Raw genomic sequence first — 17,136 nt, forward strand, 5'->3', positions numbered from 1 at the left:
TCTGCATGTCGAAGCACTCAATATGATATACTGAACAAATCAAAGACAACACCAAATTTCTAACCTCAGTCTTAAACAATGTTTGCATGGGCATCATTTATAAGGACCAAGAAGGTAGGAAAGGGATACTGTTTGGAGGAGTTATCAGTTTTGATTGATTTATGAATAATTTGAGGTAGCAATTACAGTTAAAAGTTGGCCAGATTATGGCTGGTGAGGCAGAGGCAAAGGCAGGAATTATCATGTGCAACATATTAGAACTGTAGAAGGTTGACACTCAAATTATAGAAGAACAGGCAAGCTGAGTCAACTAAGAAACCTATGGGAGGAGCCAACTAAGCCTAACTGGAAATGAACCAGGAAATTGAAAACAAACAAACAACAAAAACAGTCAAACATACAGGAGCAAAGGGTAAGGCAGGTAGGCTAGAGCTGAGACCAGATCTTGGGCAGGAACACAGACAGAGTCCCATCCCGGAAAAAAGGCAGAAAAGAAATAAGGAAGTAGCTGTAGAATAACAACAGTAGAATAACAATGCAGTAAGCACTGTTTTAAGAATTTTAATCAATTTACTCAAACCTCTCAAGAATAAGAGAGATTACTATTATATTCCAAAATATTCCCACAAATAACATTTTTTTTGTAATATGCTTCTCATCCTCCTTTCTGACACATGAACTTTTCCCCATTCAACTAAAGGCATACGCTGCCTCAGGGAGAATTACGGTTGTTAAAGGGAAAAAAGGTCATTTACTATTCAGCTTCAAACCTCAAAACTGGTGTGTGTGTGTGTGTGTCTGTGTGTGTGTGTAATAAAACGACAATTTTGAGGACTTTTTCTACATTCTAACAGCTCCTTTTATTTATCAAGAGCTTGACTTGCCCTATACTGAAGAAAGAGAAATAAGGACTTTTCTGATAGAGGAAATAAAAGGCCGTGTGTGTGTGTGTGTGTGTGTGTGTGTGATGGATCTCCCTTGTTCTAAGATGAACTGTGTTTCCCCCAAATTCACATGTTGAAGTCCCAGCCTCCAGGATCTCAGAATGTAAGTGTATTTGGAGACAAGGTCTTTAAAGTGTTTAAGTTACAGTGGGCTAATCCAATATGACTCATACCCTTTTAAGAAGAGGAAAAGACACCAAGGATGTGTGCATACAGAGGGACTATCATGTCACAATAAAGCAGCAAGAAGGTTGCCATCTGCAAGCCAAGGAGAGAAGTCTCAGAGAAAAACAACCCTGCTGTCACCTTGGTCTTAGACTTCCAACTTTAAAAAATGTGAGAAAATAAATTTCTGCTGTTTAAGCCACCTAGTCTGTGGCATTTTGTGATGGCAGCCCTAGCAAACTAATCTACCCCTCCAGGCTGAAACCCCTTAGAGGGAAGGTTAAAAAATAAGACAGTTTGAGGGAATCTCAGAGAAGTGGGGCTTGTTTCTCACTTCTTTGGACAAGACAGTAGCAACTTAAAGCTCCCTTAAAGAATTTCTATGTTCAAGGCCAGATGTAGTGGGTCACGCTTGTAATCCCAGCACTTTGGGAGGCCAAGGTGACAGATCACTTGAGGTCAGGGTTAAAAACCAGCCTGGCCAACATGGTGAAATCCCATCTCTACTGAAAGATCAAAAATTAGCCAGGTGTGGTAGCATGCTCCTGTAGTCTCAGCTACTCAGGAGGATGAGGCAGGAGAATCACTTCAGCCTGGAGGTGGAGGTTGCAGTGCACTGAGATTGCGCCACTACACTCCAGCCAGGGTGACAAAGTGAGGCTCCATCTCAGAAAAAAAAAAAACAAAACAAAAGAATTTATATGTTTAGTAGCCCAGGTAACACACTGGAAGTGACAGAATGGCATAATAATGTGGAAGAAACCAAATATCACCTTTCTGATTCCTCTGGAGAAAGGATTCCTTGATTTCCAAAGATAACCTTATAGTAGCAATGAGCATATCTGCCATGCAGACCTCGGTTTCTTTTTTTTTTTTTCTAAGACAGAGTCTTACTCTGTTGCCCAGGCTGCAGTGGCACGATCTTGGCTCACTGCAACCTCTGCCTCCGGTTCAAACAATACTCCTGCCTCCACCTCCCAAGTAGTTGGGATTACAGGCGCCCCCAACCATGCCCGGTTAATTTTTATTTTTGTTTTTTTTTTATTTCTTTTTTTTTTTTTTTGAGATGGAGTCTCGCTGTTATCCAGGTTGGAATGCAATGGCGCAATCTCGGCTCACTGCAACGTCTAACTGCCGGGTTCAAGCAATTGTCCTGCCTCAGACACCTGAGTAACTGGGACTACAGGTGCATGCCACCATACTAGGCTAATTTTTTATATTTTTAGTAGAGACAGAGTTACACTATGCTGGGCAGGCTGGTCTCAAACTCCTGACCTTGTGATCTGCCTGCCTCGGCCTCCCAAAGTGTTGGGATTATAGGCGTGAGCCACCGCGTCCGGCCCAATTTTTATATTTTAAGTAGAGACGATGTTAGTCAGGGTGGTCTTGAACTCCTGACCTCAAGAAATCCACCGCCTTGGCCTCCCAAAGTGTTGGGACTACAGGCGTGAGCCACCATGCCCAGCCACAGACCTTGGTTTCTAACACCATTCTCCAATAAAAGGAACCAGGGCTCCTTGGAGAAATGGATGACTCTAGGACTAGAGTAGGAAATGTATAAGATAGACCTAGAGCATCTGAAAGTACCAAAAAGTAAGAAAAGGGTATGTCACAATGAAACTGAGTGTAGGGTATGTGGAAGTTCTCTGTACTTTCTGGCACTATAAAAGTAAAAAGGGGATACAGGAGTTAATGAAGGAGCTCTCCAATGGCCAGATCTGGAACAATTTGAGCAACAAAAAATAAACTAATATTGGATTATAAGCCAAAGTATAAAATAAATATCCTTGAGTCCATACTGAGATAAATGAATTATTAAGTTAATAAATGAGGGAGAAGAGACAAATCTCCTGTGCAGAAGAATTCCATATAGTTTATGTTGATACTCTGCGCTTAAGGAGGAAAAACATAACTATCCACTCATTAAGTGAGGGTGAACATACTTTCTTCCAAAGTGTACAGTACGGAAACAGATTTTTTTTAAAGAGTACCTTATAGTGGAGAAACCTGACAAGCACTATCTCATGCCAGGTGATCGAGGTTAACATCAGCAGTGATAAATCATTTTGAAAAACATACCCATGATGTGATGTGTTGAGACTGGTACTTTACTTCTGTGGTCTTTGTCCCAAAACCCATAACCCCAGTCTAATCCTGAGAAAAGACTCAGACAATTCCCAATTGAGGGACATTCTATAAAACACCTAATCAGTAATCCTTAAAATTGTCAAGATCATCAAAAACAAGAAAAGGTCTAAAAAACAAGAAAAGACTGAAAAGAAGCTTAAGGAGACATAATGTCTAAATGTAACATAGTACTCTGGATGAGACCCTAGAATTAAAGAAGGACAGCAGGAGAAAACTGAAGAAATCTGAATAAAGTATGGACTTTCATAACAAGGTATCAATACTGGTTCATTAATTGTGACAAATGCATCATACTTAAGTAACATGTTAATAATAGGGAAGACTGGGTGTGGGGCATATAGAAACTCCCTGTACTATCTTTGCAATAATTTTCCAGACCTAAAACTGTTAAGTGGCCAGGTATGGTGACTCACACCTATAATCCCAGCACTTTAGAAAGCCAAGGCAGGAGGATCAGTTGAGGCCAGGAATTGGAGACCAGCCTGGGCAACATAATGAGACCCTCATGTCTACCAAAAAATAAAAAATTAGACCAGCATGGTGGAATGCACCTACAGTCCCAGCTACTTGGGAGGCTGAGGTGGGAGGATCGCTTGATCCCAGGAGTTTGAGGCTGTAGTAAGCTATGATCGCACCACTGCTCTCCAACCTGGGTGACAAAGCAAGACCCTGTCTCAAACAAACAAAGAACAACAACGACAACAAAAAATCCCTGAAAAACTGTTAAGTTTAAAAGACAGAGATCAAGACTACCCTTTCTACTAAGCAGCTCAGAGAGTCCTCATTAACCCCAAGAACAGACATTCACAAGCAGCCCAAGAAAGTTGTTATAAGCCAGCTCAAAATACAGAAGTGGCACACCAAGTGCTGTGGCACACACCTGGAATCCCAGCATTTGGTGAGCCCAAGGCAAGAAGATCACTTGGAGCAAGGAGTTTGAGACCAGCCTGGGCAGCAGAGCGACACCCTATATCTACAAAACTAAAAAAGAAAAAACTTTTTAAAATATACAGAACTCGGCCAGGCGCAGTGGCTCACGCCTGTAATCCCAGCACTTTGGGAGGCTGAGGCAGGTGGATCACGAGGTCAAGAGATTGAGACCATCCTGGCTAACACAGTGAAACCCCGTCTCTACTAAAAATACAAAAAATTAGCCAGGCGTGGTGGCAGGTGCCTGTAGTCCTAGCTACTGGGGAGACTGAGGCAGGAGAATGGCGTGAACCCGGGAGGCGGAGCTTGCAATGAGCTGAGACCGTGCCACTGTACTCCAGCCTAGGTGACAGAGCAAGACTCCGTCTCAAAAAAAAAAAAAATACAGAACTGACATTCAATAAGAGATACAGTCTTGTGAGCCAACTGCATAAAATATTAGCCAAACACTTAAAAGTAGTTAAGATACCCAGGGCAATATTTCCCAAACTAGTGTGCTTTGCTATATTATTCTGTACCATAATAGGTAAGCCATGAAAATAGTAACCTGTGATCAAATAAACTAAACAAGACTGAGTTAAGCAAAATTGAATAGGCTTCTTTATTAATGGATTTCTCAGAGCTTTTATATTCTAGCAGACATTATGAATTCCAAGAGGAGGATACACTAACATTTCCCTCCAGAAGAGGTTTTCCTTTTTTTCTCCTCACTACCCTAAGAAATAATACAAGAAGAGTATTCTGTTTAACACTACTTTGGGGAATACTGCTCTCAGGGGAGAGCAAAGCCTCAAGAATAGAGTCTCTTACTAGGTGACTGGAAAGAAAAAATAAATCCAGCAAAGAATATAGTGAAGAAGATAAGACTGGAGAGTCCAATATTACAAAAGCAAGAAAGGAAATAGTTTCTAAATAGCTAGAGACAATCAACAGGACCAAACGACTGAGAGGTCAAATAGAGTAAGAATAAAAATGTTCTTTGGTTTTGATTAGGAACACTGCCATTTGTGACCTTCAAGAGAATAGTTGCAGAAAAGGAGAGGAAAGAAAGATGGCAGACTTTTTAAGATTAGGATGGGTATGAAAAAAGAGGTAGATGGAACATTTGTAGACCATCGATAATCTGACTTTAGCAATGAAAGTGAAAAAACAAATGTGTTGGTTGGAAGAAAGGAATATATAGATTTTTTTTTCTTTACTTAGAACAGGGAACACCCACATCCTGTTGAAGGTAAAAAGTGAAACAAACTGAGACTGACAGTTCAGTAGAGCTGGGCAAGGCGGTGCACAACTGCAGTCCCAGCTACTCAGAGGCTGAAGCAAGAAGATCACTTGAGCTCAGGAGTTCAATGCTGCAGTGCATCATGCCTGTGAAGAGCTACTGCTCTCAAGCCTGGGCAACACTGTGAGACCCTGTCTCTTTTTCTTTTTTCTTTTTTTTCTTTATTATACTTTAAGTTTTAGGGTACATGTGCACAACGTGCAGGTTTGTTACATATGTATACATGTGCCATGTTGGTGTGCTGTATCCATTAACTCATCTCTTAAAAAAAAAAAAAAAAAAAAAAAGGCCGGGCATGGCGGCTCATGCCTGTAATCCCAGCACTTTGGGAGGCTGAGGTGGGCAGATCATTTGAGGTTGGGAGTTCAAGACCAGCCTGACCAACATGGAGAAACCCCTTCTCTACTAAAAATACAAAATTAGCCAGACACGGTAGCACATGGCTATAATCCCAACTACTCGGGAGGCTGAGGCAGAAGAATCGCTTGAACCTGGGAGGCGGAGGTTGCAGTGAGCTGAGATCATGCCATTGCACTCCTGCCTGGGCAACAAGAACAAAATTCTGTCTCAAAACAAACAAACAAACAAACAAAAAAAGTCCAATGGCTGAAATAATGGAATCAAGAGTATTAATTACTAAAAGAGACTTTCCTTTGAGACCAGAGAGAAGAATGTGAATTGTAATGCTTAACCATTCTAAGTAGGAAGACCTTACTTTAATACTGCAAACTTTCATGGATTTCTACCTACTGTGCCCAAGAGTTTTTCAGTCTTTAGAGTTAAGCATGTGGTGCATATAAATTTATTGATTCCTTGACCCTGTCAGAGCATGTCTATGTGATTATGGTGAAGAGGAGGGGGTTATAGGGAAGCATTTGGCTGAGGGCCTTAATCTTCTTGAAATAAGAAAGCAAGGTAGAGGCTGTCAACAGGAAAGTTAGAAGCTCACAGAGACTTTATAATGACTTAACCGTAAGTGATTTTCTTTTTTTTTTTTTTTTTTAAGACGGAGTCTCGCTCTGTCGCCCGGGCTGGAGTGCAGTGGCCGGATCTCAGCTCACTGCAAGCTCCGCCTCCCGGGTTTACGCCATTCTCCTGCCTCAGCCTCCCGAGTAGCTGGGACTACAGGCGCCTGCCACCTCGCCCGGCTAGCTTTTTGTATTTTTTAGTAGAGATGGGGTTTCACCGTGTTAGCCAGGATGGTCTCGATCTCCTGACCTCGTGATCCGCCCGTCTCGGCCTCCCAAAGTGCTGGGATTACAGGCTTGAGCCACCGCGCCCGGCCACCGTGATTTTCATATGCAAAGTAAAACTTGTAATTATAATGGGCACTTACACACAAAAATGTGAAGATTACCAAAGAAGTGTATAGAAAGAAAGGCATCTACTATCCTGCCCAGAAATTTTCTTTTTTTTTTTTGAGTCGGAGTCTCGCTCTGTTGCCCAGGTTGGAGTGCAGTGGCCGGATCTCAGCTCACCGCAAGCTCCGCCTCCTGGGTTCACGCCATTCTCCTGCCTCAGCTTCCCGAGTAGCTGGGACTACAGGCTCCTGCCACCTCGCCCGGCTAGTTTTTTGTATTTTTTTTAGTAGAGACGGGGTTTCACCGTGTTAGCCAGGATGGTCTCGATCTCCTGACCTCGTGATCCGCCCGTCTCGGCCTCCCAAAGTGCTGGGATTACAGGCTTGAGCCACCGAGCCCGGCCCCAGAAATTTTCATAACTCTACTATACCTACAGAAGTTGCATAAGGCATAAATTATTAATATAGTTACCAATGAGCTAATGAAAACAAGGATTATTTAGTAGCAAGTATGATTACAGTTCAATTTTAAACTTTTTATATTTAAAACTTTGTATAGTTTTCCATCTGCATAAAACACCAACCCTAATAGCTACTTAGCTATACAAAATTTCATTCTATTTTCTTTCAATGAAGACACTGACATGACATTCCATTGCTTAAAATTTATTTTTAGATTCTAATCTTTTGGCTAATTCCATTAACAATTCAAATTGAGTACATAATGATTGATCAACTATGTCCAAGACACAAGTGTGGCTCACATATAGCTCGAGGGCCCATCTATCATAACATTTTGATCACAAAAAGGCAGCCATATCTGATTATTTATTCAATACATCACCCTATAGAGATTTTAAAAGTCACACAGCTGAAAAACTATATGGTGACTACCATAGGGTAGAGGAGTCAGAGGCGGCTTCGTTCTTTAAATAACGAAATTAATATTGATCAGTGTGCACGGAATAAAAATGAGACAATAACCACACCAAACCTGGCAGTCGCCAGATTTGTGTGTCTTTGAAGCTAAGGGGGCCACATAGGCCAGATGATTATTATCGACAGCTCACCAGCTGAGCTCAGATAATAGGCAGCATCTGTACACAGCCCACTCTTGAGAACCAGAATTTACAGTCATTTTTGTCTGGCAGGGACCAGAGAACATGGCACGGATAAACCGGGAAAAGTCTGACAGACACAGGGTTGTTGGGGGTGAAAGGAGCCTTCAGGACTGCAATACCGGAAGGGATAAGACAACCGCTGGCGGATTAACATCCCGCGCCAGGCCCCGGAGAGAAAAGAAACTATGGGAGTTGAAGAGAAAGGGGTCGTCCTTACCTTGTCATCCTCGCATCTCTTCCCCAGGCCCTCTCTGGCCTGCAGCCGGCTGCTGAGGCGGCCGTAGTCGGCCTCCTTCTGGTCAATCTGTTTCTTGTGCGTGTCCACCAATAGCAAGAGGTCCGAATTGCGTTTTTCCAGGCGCCCGCGGGCCACTTCGGTGCGCTGGACCTGGCCCTGCAGCTCGGCCACCTCCTCCTGAAGCAGGACGTGGCGGGAGGAGATGCTCCAGTAGTTGAAGGCGAGGACGACGATCACCACCAGTAGCACCACCAGCACGAGAGAGGGCAGGCGGCCAGCCCGCCGGTTGGTCCCGAAACCCACCATGGGGCCAAATCGGGCTGTATCCTCGGGGCCTCGCCGCAGACACCTGCAGGCAGAAGCCCAGGCCTCGGCCGGAGTTACCCGGGGGACACGGCCCCAGGGCCGGCTGAGGGAGGAGGCGGGCTTATCCGTCGGCGGCAAGTCGGAGAAGGGGGCGGGGCCGCAAGCCGCAGGTCCCTCCCCGCCCCCTTCCTCAAATCAGGCCAAAACGCGTCCCGGAGGCTTTGAACCCGACCCTGCACCTGCCCAAGGGAACCGGGAGAACCCAGCTGCCCGCGCCCCGAACCCAGCACCTCACGGTTGGGAGGCGGGGAAAAAACCGGAAGGGGGCGGATTTATTCTGGCCCCACCCACTGGCTGGGGCCGAGTCGTCTAGGGGACCATTTCCGAGTTTCCGCCAACACCCCGTCTTGTCGCGAGAACATTGCTTCCTCTCGTCTCCCTGCAGTCCTCTCTCGCGAGATTTTTCTCTGTCACGTAGGTTGTTGTGTTAATTTTGGCGGTCTCAGATGTCTCAGGTACCTGGGTCGGAGTCCTTTCTGTTCTTACCTACTGGAGTCCCTTGATTCAAAGTCTAGGGAGTTCCTGCCCTACACTGGCCCTCGCGAAAATATTTGTCTTTGAGGACGTCTGGGGCTGCGACCGCGGAATAGAAAAAAATAGTAGGTGAGCTGCAGCCAAAAAGGGGCAACTAGAAAGGTTTTGTACTTGCTTCTGTAGAAGGGGAATTTCTCTTTTCTGCTAATGATGTGGAAAGAAAAAACAAAAAGACCGTAAAATAGCGATGCCCTAAACATAATGGAGAAAAGCGGGAGAAACCAAGCTTTAGGACTGAAAGGGGTGGTGCCAGTCTCGTTTCCAAGGTTACTGCTTCCGCGAACCGAAAGAATTTCAGAATGTGGCAAGCTCCAGTTTTTAAACGCACAGCTGCTTTTGCCTCAACTGGGCTTCAAAACAAAGTCCAGAAGCTGCCTTCGATGAATCGTAACTAATGCACTGTTACTGACAGCGAACACATTCTGGGTTAGAAATAATAGCTCTAACAAATTGTTTTGCGCACCTAGTCTCATCTTCTCAACGCAGTTTTACAGTTGAAGAATCCAAGACACAAAGATGTTTGGGAACTTTCTCATATCTGGTTTTAAATAGGCTTGAATCCAGATCATTGGGCTCTAAACACCATTGCTCTCTGCATATAGCAGGCTGTTTATATGTTGTGTGAATTTCAGTAATGCAAAAAAAAAAGCCCCCGCCTCTTTTGTTTTTTCTGTATAATTCTTTTGTCCGTGCATAGAAAAATAAAAAGTTACTGGCTCTAACCTGTTTAAGGAGAGGATGAGGTTGCCTTATTTTTCAGACCTCAGGTTGAAGAACTTCCATGAGTATATAACCTCAAGAACGGAAAAACCTTTTTTTTTTTCAAATCAGAGTATTTTTATTCAAATCAGAGAGAGATATGATTTTGAGACAGGAAGACTTGTCATCTTTGAATAATTATTCTGTGCTTCCTATCCTCAAAAATTATTTCCCTAAGTCCCGTAGTAGCGTAGAAAATTATTGCACCTTCAAAGAACAATACTCTCTGAGATGCAGTACAGAAAAACAACACCAAAATTATTAATACTTGGTTCACACCAGACGTGAGCTCTGGCTTCATAAGATATAAGAAATCCTCTCCACTCTCAGATGACAAGCAGACTTTGGCAAAAGGAAGCAAAGCAAAAATGGGAAATCATTAATTATAATGAGCCTTCCCATCTGTGCTTTCCTCAGCTCATATTGGCCTTGCTCTGCTCAACCAGCAATAGAAAATTATTCTAGGCCAGCTGCGCGGTGGCTCACGCCTGTAGCCCCAGCTACTCGGGAGGCTGAGGCAGGAGAATCAGTTGAGTCCGTGAGGCAGAGGTTGCAGTGAGCCGAGATCGTGCCTTTGCACCCCGTCTTGGGCAACAGAGTAAGAAGTAAGACTCCGTCTGAAAAGAAAGAAAATTGTTCTATAAAGTGATGTTAACTACTTAAGATTTACTGTTCCCACGAGTGTTTTCATTTTTACATAGGCAAATCTAAAAGTATAAATATTGTACAAAACACACATACATTTTTTCAATAGATGTGTAATAGAACTATTGGGAACCATTATTCCATTTTACAGATACAGAGGTAACTTGCCGAAAGTCTTTCATGTAGTAAATGGCAGAGAAGACCAATCCTCTTTCTACTCTTCCCTAGAGGATTTTTTTTTCCATTTTGATGGTTGTCTCATCAAGGTGTTCCTCCTACTGAATACAATCCAGATATTAAGACAGTGTTTAAATGCCCTCCCATAGGTAGTTCTGAGTTAGGCATTAAACAAATTAAGGTAAAAGTCAATTCCTTAAACCAGGTAATGGAAGTTAACATCAACAGTGATGTCCTGTTGATAGTATGTATTGGTGATACAATATGATGATTGTAGCACTCTCTGTGGTCTTCTTCACAAAGACTCATAACCCTGGTCTACTCATGAGAAAAACATCAGACAAATCTCAGTTGAAGGACATTCTGAAAAATACTTGACCAGTATTCCTCGAACTTGTCAAGGTCATCAAAAACAAGGAAAATTGGAAAATCTTTCATGGCCAAAAGAAGCTTAAGGAGACGTGATCATTAAATGTATCCTGGATGGGATCCTGGAACATGAAAAGGATATTAGGTAAAAACTAAGGAAATCTGAATAAAGTATGCATGTTAGTTAATAATAATATATCAGTACTGGTTCATTAATTGTGACAAATGCACCATACTAACGTAGGGGAAACTGGGTGTGGGATATATGGGAACTCTACTATTTTAACAATTTTTCTGTAGATCTAAAGCTTCTAAAACTTATTTTTTAAAAGTCCATTCCTGTCTTTTAGGAGATGTTATCAAGTATAGACATAAATATCATATAACTGTAAAGGAGTGTAATCATACATAAATAATGTTTCTTGTGGGTTTTCTTGTTTTATTTTGTTTTTTAAAAGATAGGGTCTTGCTCTGTCACCCAGTCTGGAGTGCAGTGGCTCAATCTCAGATCTCAGCTCACTGCAGTCTTGACCTCCCCAGTTCAAATGATCCTCCTGCCTCAGTCCCCTAAGTAGCTAGGACTACAGGTGCACACCACCACACCCAGCTAATTTTTGTACTTTTTTGTTCAGACAGGGTTTTGCCATGTTGCCTGGGCTGATTTTGAACTCCTGAGTTCAGGTGATCCTCCTGCCTGGGCCTCCCAAAGTGCTGGGATTAAGGCATAAGCCACCATGCCCAGCCAATCATAGACAAATAATGGGGTTTTTTCTTTCTTTCTTTTTTTTTTTTTTTTTTTTGGTGAGACGGAGTCTCACTCTCGCCCAGGCTGGAGTACAGTGGCGTGATCGCACCTCACTGCAACCTCCGCGTCCTAGGTTCAAGCAATTTTCCTGCCTCAGACTCCCAAGTAGCTGGGATTACAGGCGCATGCCACCATGCCCAGTTAATTTTTTGTATTTTTTGTTTTGTTTTGTTTTTTGAGACAGAGTCTTGCTTGTTGCCCAGGCTGGAGTGCAGTGGCACGATCTTGGCTCACTGCAAGCCCCGCCTCCCGGGTTCATGCCATTCTCCTGTCTCAGCCTCCCGAGTAGCTGGGACTACATACAGGGGACCACCACCACGCCTGGCTAATTTTTTGTATTTTTAGTAGGGACGGGGTTTCACCATGTTAGCCAGGATGGTCTCAATCTCTTGACCTCGTGATCCGCCCACCTCAGCCTCCCAAAGTGCTGGAAATACAGGCATGAGCCACTGCACCTGGCCATAATTTTTTTTCTTAAGCTAGTTTAAGTTAGGTTTTTTCATTAGCAATAGAAGGAATCTTGCCTACCTGTCTGTGTATTTCTTATTTCTATGAGCTGCCACCGTCTCTAACCTAGTCCTACCAAATGTCCTAAATATTGAGGAATAAACTATAAAATAATCAATTTTTCTGCCCAATTCCAGCATGCCAAACTTTTTATGGGTCAAAATATACTGAAGACAATATATGTGAAATTGTGTTGTGGGCTTAAGAAAAGGGGTCAGAAAGATTATGTAAGAGAAATAAATGACATAATTTTTGCCTTTATTTATTTTTGAGACAAGTCTCGCTCTGTTGCCAGGCTGGAGTGCAGTGGTGTGGTCTCGGCTCACTGCAACCTCCACCTCCTGGGTTCAAGTGATTCTCCTGCTTCAGCCTCCTGAGTAGCTGGGACTACAGGCGCGTGCCGCCACGCCCAGCTAATTTTTGTGTTTTAGTAGATATGGGGATTCACCATGTTGGCTAGGATGGTCTCAATCTCTTGACCTCGTGATCCGCCCTCAGCCTCCCAAAGTGCTGGGATTACAGGCGTGAGCCACCTTGCCCGGCCGATTTTTGCCTTTAAAGATGACTTCATCCAAACACAAAATTCCTACACCTGCTACCCTATAACAGATGCTTACCCCCCAACGAAATCTTTATAATTATTTAATGTATTTATTCATGAGACAGGGTCTCACTCTGTCACCCAGGCTTGAGTGCACTGGTGTGATCACAGCTCACCACAACCTCCACCTCCCAGGCTCAAATGATCCTTCCACGTCATCCTCCTGAGTAGCTGGGACGCCTGCCCCGCCCCCCCACCAATTAAACCTTAAAACATTGTATGTTGGCCAGGCGCGGGGATTCACACCTGTAATCCCAGCACTTTGGGAGGCCGAGGCAGGTGGGTCACGAGGTCAGGAGTTCGAGACCAGCCAGGTCAGCATGGTGAAACCCCATCTCTACTAAAAATACAAAAATCAGCTGGGCATGGTGGCAGGTGCCTGTTATCCCAGCTACTCAGGAGGCTGAGGAAGGAGAATCGCTTGAACCCAGGAGGCAGAGGTTTCAGTGAGCCGAAATAGTGCCACTGCACTCCAACCTGGGTGACAGAGCAAGACTCCGTCTTGGAAACAAACAAACAATGCCTGGATTGGTGCATTTAAAAAAGATTAGAAAAATATATCCGGACTTATTGATAAAGCAAACTGTAGTCAATTTATATTTCAGCCACAGGCACAGGAAGGGAGTATGATGGCATGCATGAGTAGTGGATGCTGTCGTGTGCCACCAGATCCCTCTTCAGGAATGAGTGACATATTCCCCCAGCTGCTGGGAGTGCTGTCCGCAGACACCTCTCAGTGATCAGCCAGCCACCTTCAGAATTGCCTCAACTAAAGAGGGCTGTCTCATAAAGGGAATACCCCAGTCCCCCATCCAGTACTGGTCAACAGAACACACGTGTTATTTCCCTATGACAAATCCATTTCCTATAGTTGTGTAGCATGAGGCAATATACTGTAAGAGTAAAGTGGGCTCTGGAGTAAGAATTCATGGGCTGAAAGTCATCTCTTCACTCTTACTAATTTTGTAACATCGGGCAAGGTACTTAACCTTAGTTTTCTCATTTCCAAAATGGCAAATCAGTTAGGATTAAGTTTGGTGCCATGTAACAGGAAAATAAATAAATAAACAAGATAGGATTTTCTTCTATCACACATAAATCCAGAAACAGGCCATTCAGGACTGACGCGGCAGGCTCCTTTGAGTTCACTGCTCAGTCATCCCTACAGTGTTGCCCTCATGTTCACTTCCAGCCATGACATTCTTGATGCAGGAAGCAGAAAAGGCCAGGCACGGTGTCTCATGCTTGGAATCCCAGCACTTTGGGAGGCTGAGACAGGAGGATTGCTTGAGCTCAGGAATTTGAGACCAGCTTGGGCAACATAGTAAGACCTGTCTCTACAAAAAAAAATTAAAAGCAGGGATGGTGGTACACACCTGTAGTTCAAGTTGTTTGGGAGACTGAAGCAGGAGGACTGCCCAGCCTGGGCCACAGAGCAAGATGCTGTCTCAAAAAACAAAAAGGGCCGGGCACGGTGGCTCACGCCTGTAATTCCAGCACTTTGGGAGGCTGAGGCAGGCAGATCACAATGTCAAGAGATGGAGACGATCCTGGCCAGCATGGTGAAACCCTGTCTGTACTAAAAATGCAAAAATTGGCTGGGCATGGTGGCACACACCTGTAGTCCCAGCTACTCAGGAGACTGAGGCAGGAGAATCTCTTGAACCCAGGAGGTGGAGCTTGCAGTGAACCAAGATTGAGCCATTGCACTCCAGCCTGGTGACACAGCGAGACTGTCTCAAAAAAAAGGAGGAAGGGTATACCCTCCCCCAACTTTTAAGAAGACTTCTCCAAATACACATTTCTACTCATATTCCATTGACCTGAATTTAGTCACAGAGTTATCTTAGACATTAAGGAGGCAAGGAAATACAGTGCTACAGCAGAGCAGCAGTGTACCCAGTTGAAAATTCAGATCTTTAGTAAAGGAAAAGAGAAGAAAAGGTACAAAGAGACAACCCAAAACCAAAAAACAACTCTGAAATCTATGAGGATAATAATAAAGCCCTTCTCATATGGTTGTTGTATTAAGTTAATAAGTGTACAGTGTTTAGAACTGGCACTTATCAAATATTCAGTAAATGTTGCTACTGCTGCTACTATTACAGCAGTGGTTCTCAATTTGTAGGAAGACATAAATGTTCAGTATATGTTCACTAACTTTTGCCCATGTACAGAAAAATTAATGTCTACAAAATGTCATTACTTTTTTAAAGAGTTTGAAATTGTGTTGAATAAATTTTTACTTAAAATTGAGCTGGTTATGGTGGCTCATGCCTGTGATAGCAGCACTTTGGAGCACCAAGGCAGGAGGATCACTTGAGGCCAGGAGTTCAAGACTGGTCTGGGCAACATAGCAAGACCCACATCTCTGCAAACAAATTTTTAAAATTAGCCAGGTAGGGTAGCACATGCCTGTGGTCCCAGCTACTTGGGAGGCTGAGGCTGGTGGATCTCTTGAGTCCAGGAGTTCGAGGCTGCAGTAAACCATGACCACACTACTGCACTCCAGCTTGGGTAACAGGGCAAGATCTTGTCTCAAAATAAATAAGTAGCAGGGCAAAGTGGCTCATGCCTGTAATCTCAACACTTTTGGAAGCCGAGGCGGGAGGAGCACTTAAGGCAGGGAATTGGAGACCAGTCTAAGCAACATAGCAAGACCCCGTCTCTCTACAAAACAGTTAAAAGATTAGCTGAGTGTGGTGGTGTGTGCCTGTACTCTCAGTTACTTGGAGGCTGAGTTGGGAGGATCCCTTGAGCCCAGGAGTTCCAGGCTGCAGTGAGCCGTGATCAAGCCACTGCACTTCAGCTTAAGAGACAGAGCAAGACCCTGTCTCTAAAAAAAAACTAAGTAAAATTACTAGTGAATCCACTTTAACCTTTTTCATTATGTATTTTTAAAATCAGTAGATACTGGCTGCGTGCAGTGGCTCATGCCTGTAATCCCAGCACTTTGGGAGGCTGAGGCGGGTGGACCACCTGAGGTCAGGAGTTTGAGACCAGCCTGGTCAGCATGGTGAAACCCCATCTCTACCAAAAATACAAAACTTAGCCGGGCGTGGTAGTGAGCACCTTTAATCCCAGCTACTTGGGAGGCTGAGGCAGGAGAATTGCTTGAACATGGGAGGCAGAGGTTGCAGTAAACTGAGATTGCACCATCGCGCTCCAGCCTGGGCAACAAGAGCAAAACTTCATCTCAAAAAAAAAAAAAAAATCAATAGATACTAAATTTACAGTTACTATCATGTGATAATGTGTACAGTTTTTGACATTAAAAAAGAAGTTTGAGCTGGGCGCAGTGGCTCATGCCTGTAATCCCAGCACTTTGGGAGGCCGAGGCAGGCGGATCATGAGGTAAAGAGATCAAGATCATCCTGGCTAACAGGGTGAAACCCCGTCTCTACTCAAAATAGAAAAAATTAGCTGGGCCTGGTAGCGCATGCCTGTAGTCCCAGCTACTCAGGAGGCTGAGGGAGGAGAATTGCTTGAACCAGGGAGGCGGAGGTTGCAATGAGCCGAGATCATGCCACTGCACGCTGGCCTAGGGACAGAGTGAGACTCCGTCTCAAAAAAAAAAAAAAGTTTGTAGAATCAAAAGATTAAGTCCAGAGCATTGTCACTGCCTGTAGTCCCAGCTACTTGGGAGCCTGAGGCAGAAGGATGGCCGGAGCCCAGGGGTTGAACACTGCAGTGCTCTATGATCGTGACTGTGATTAACCACTGCACTCCAGCCTGGGCAACATAGTGACACTCATCTCTAAAAAAATAAAATGTTGGAGACCGGGTGCGGTGACTCACGCCTGTAATCCCAGCACTTTGGGAGGCCGAGGCGGGCGTATCACCTGAGGTCGGGAATTCGAGACCAGCCTGACCAACATGGTGAAACCCCGTCCCTACTAAAAATACAGAATTAGCGGCTGGGCGCGGTGGCTCATGCCTGTAAGCCTGGCACTTTGGGAGGCCTGACTAACACGGGGAAACCCCATATGTACTAAAAATATTTTTAAAATTAGCCAGGCGTATTGGTGGGCGCCTGTAGTCCCAGCTACTGGGGAGGCTGAGGCAGGAGAATGGCGTGAACCCGGGAGGCGGAGCTTGCAGTGAGCCGAAAGCGCGCCACTGCACTCCAGCCTGGGCGACAGAGTGAGACTCCCGTCTTGGGGGAAAAAAAGAAAAAATTAGCCGGGCATGGTGGCGCATGCCTGTAATCCCAGCTACTTGGGAGGCCGAGGCAGGAGAATCGCT

General features: G+C 44.3%; 1 protein-coding gene across 3 annotated transcripts in view; it reads right to left on the bottom strand.

The window, feature by feature from the left end:
- Nucleotides 1-8,841, bottom strand: part of GOLM2 (golgi membrane protein 2) — a 129,621-nt gene extending 120,780 nt beyond the window's left edge. For 2 of the 3 annotated variants that reach the window (XR_004432041.1, XM_033190295.1), the window contains exon 1: nucleotides 8,108-8,841. Coding sequence is in view for 2 of the 3 variants with exons in the window: in XM_033190295.1 (XP_033046186.1) it covers nucleotides 8,108-8,434 (327 nt within the window). In the remaining variant the exon portion in view is untranslated. The remainder of the gene's footprint in view (nucleotides 1-8,107) is intronic. The other variant, XM_033190296.1, reaches the window with a different exon arrangement.
- Nucleotides 8,842-17,136: the final 8,295 nt, after the last annotated feature.

The sequence above is a fragment of the Trachypithecus francoisi genome, unplaced genomic scaffold, assembly GCF_009764315.1.
Source record: "Trachypithecus francoisi isolate TF-2019V2 unplaced genomic scaffold, Tfra_2.0 Lachesis_group3, whole genome shotgun sequence".
Lineage (NCBI taxonomy): Eukaryota > Metazoa > Chordata > Mammalia > Primates > Cercopithecidae > Trachypithecus > Trachypithecus francoisi.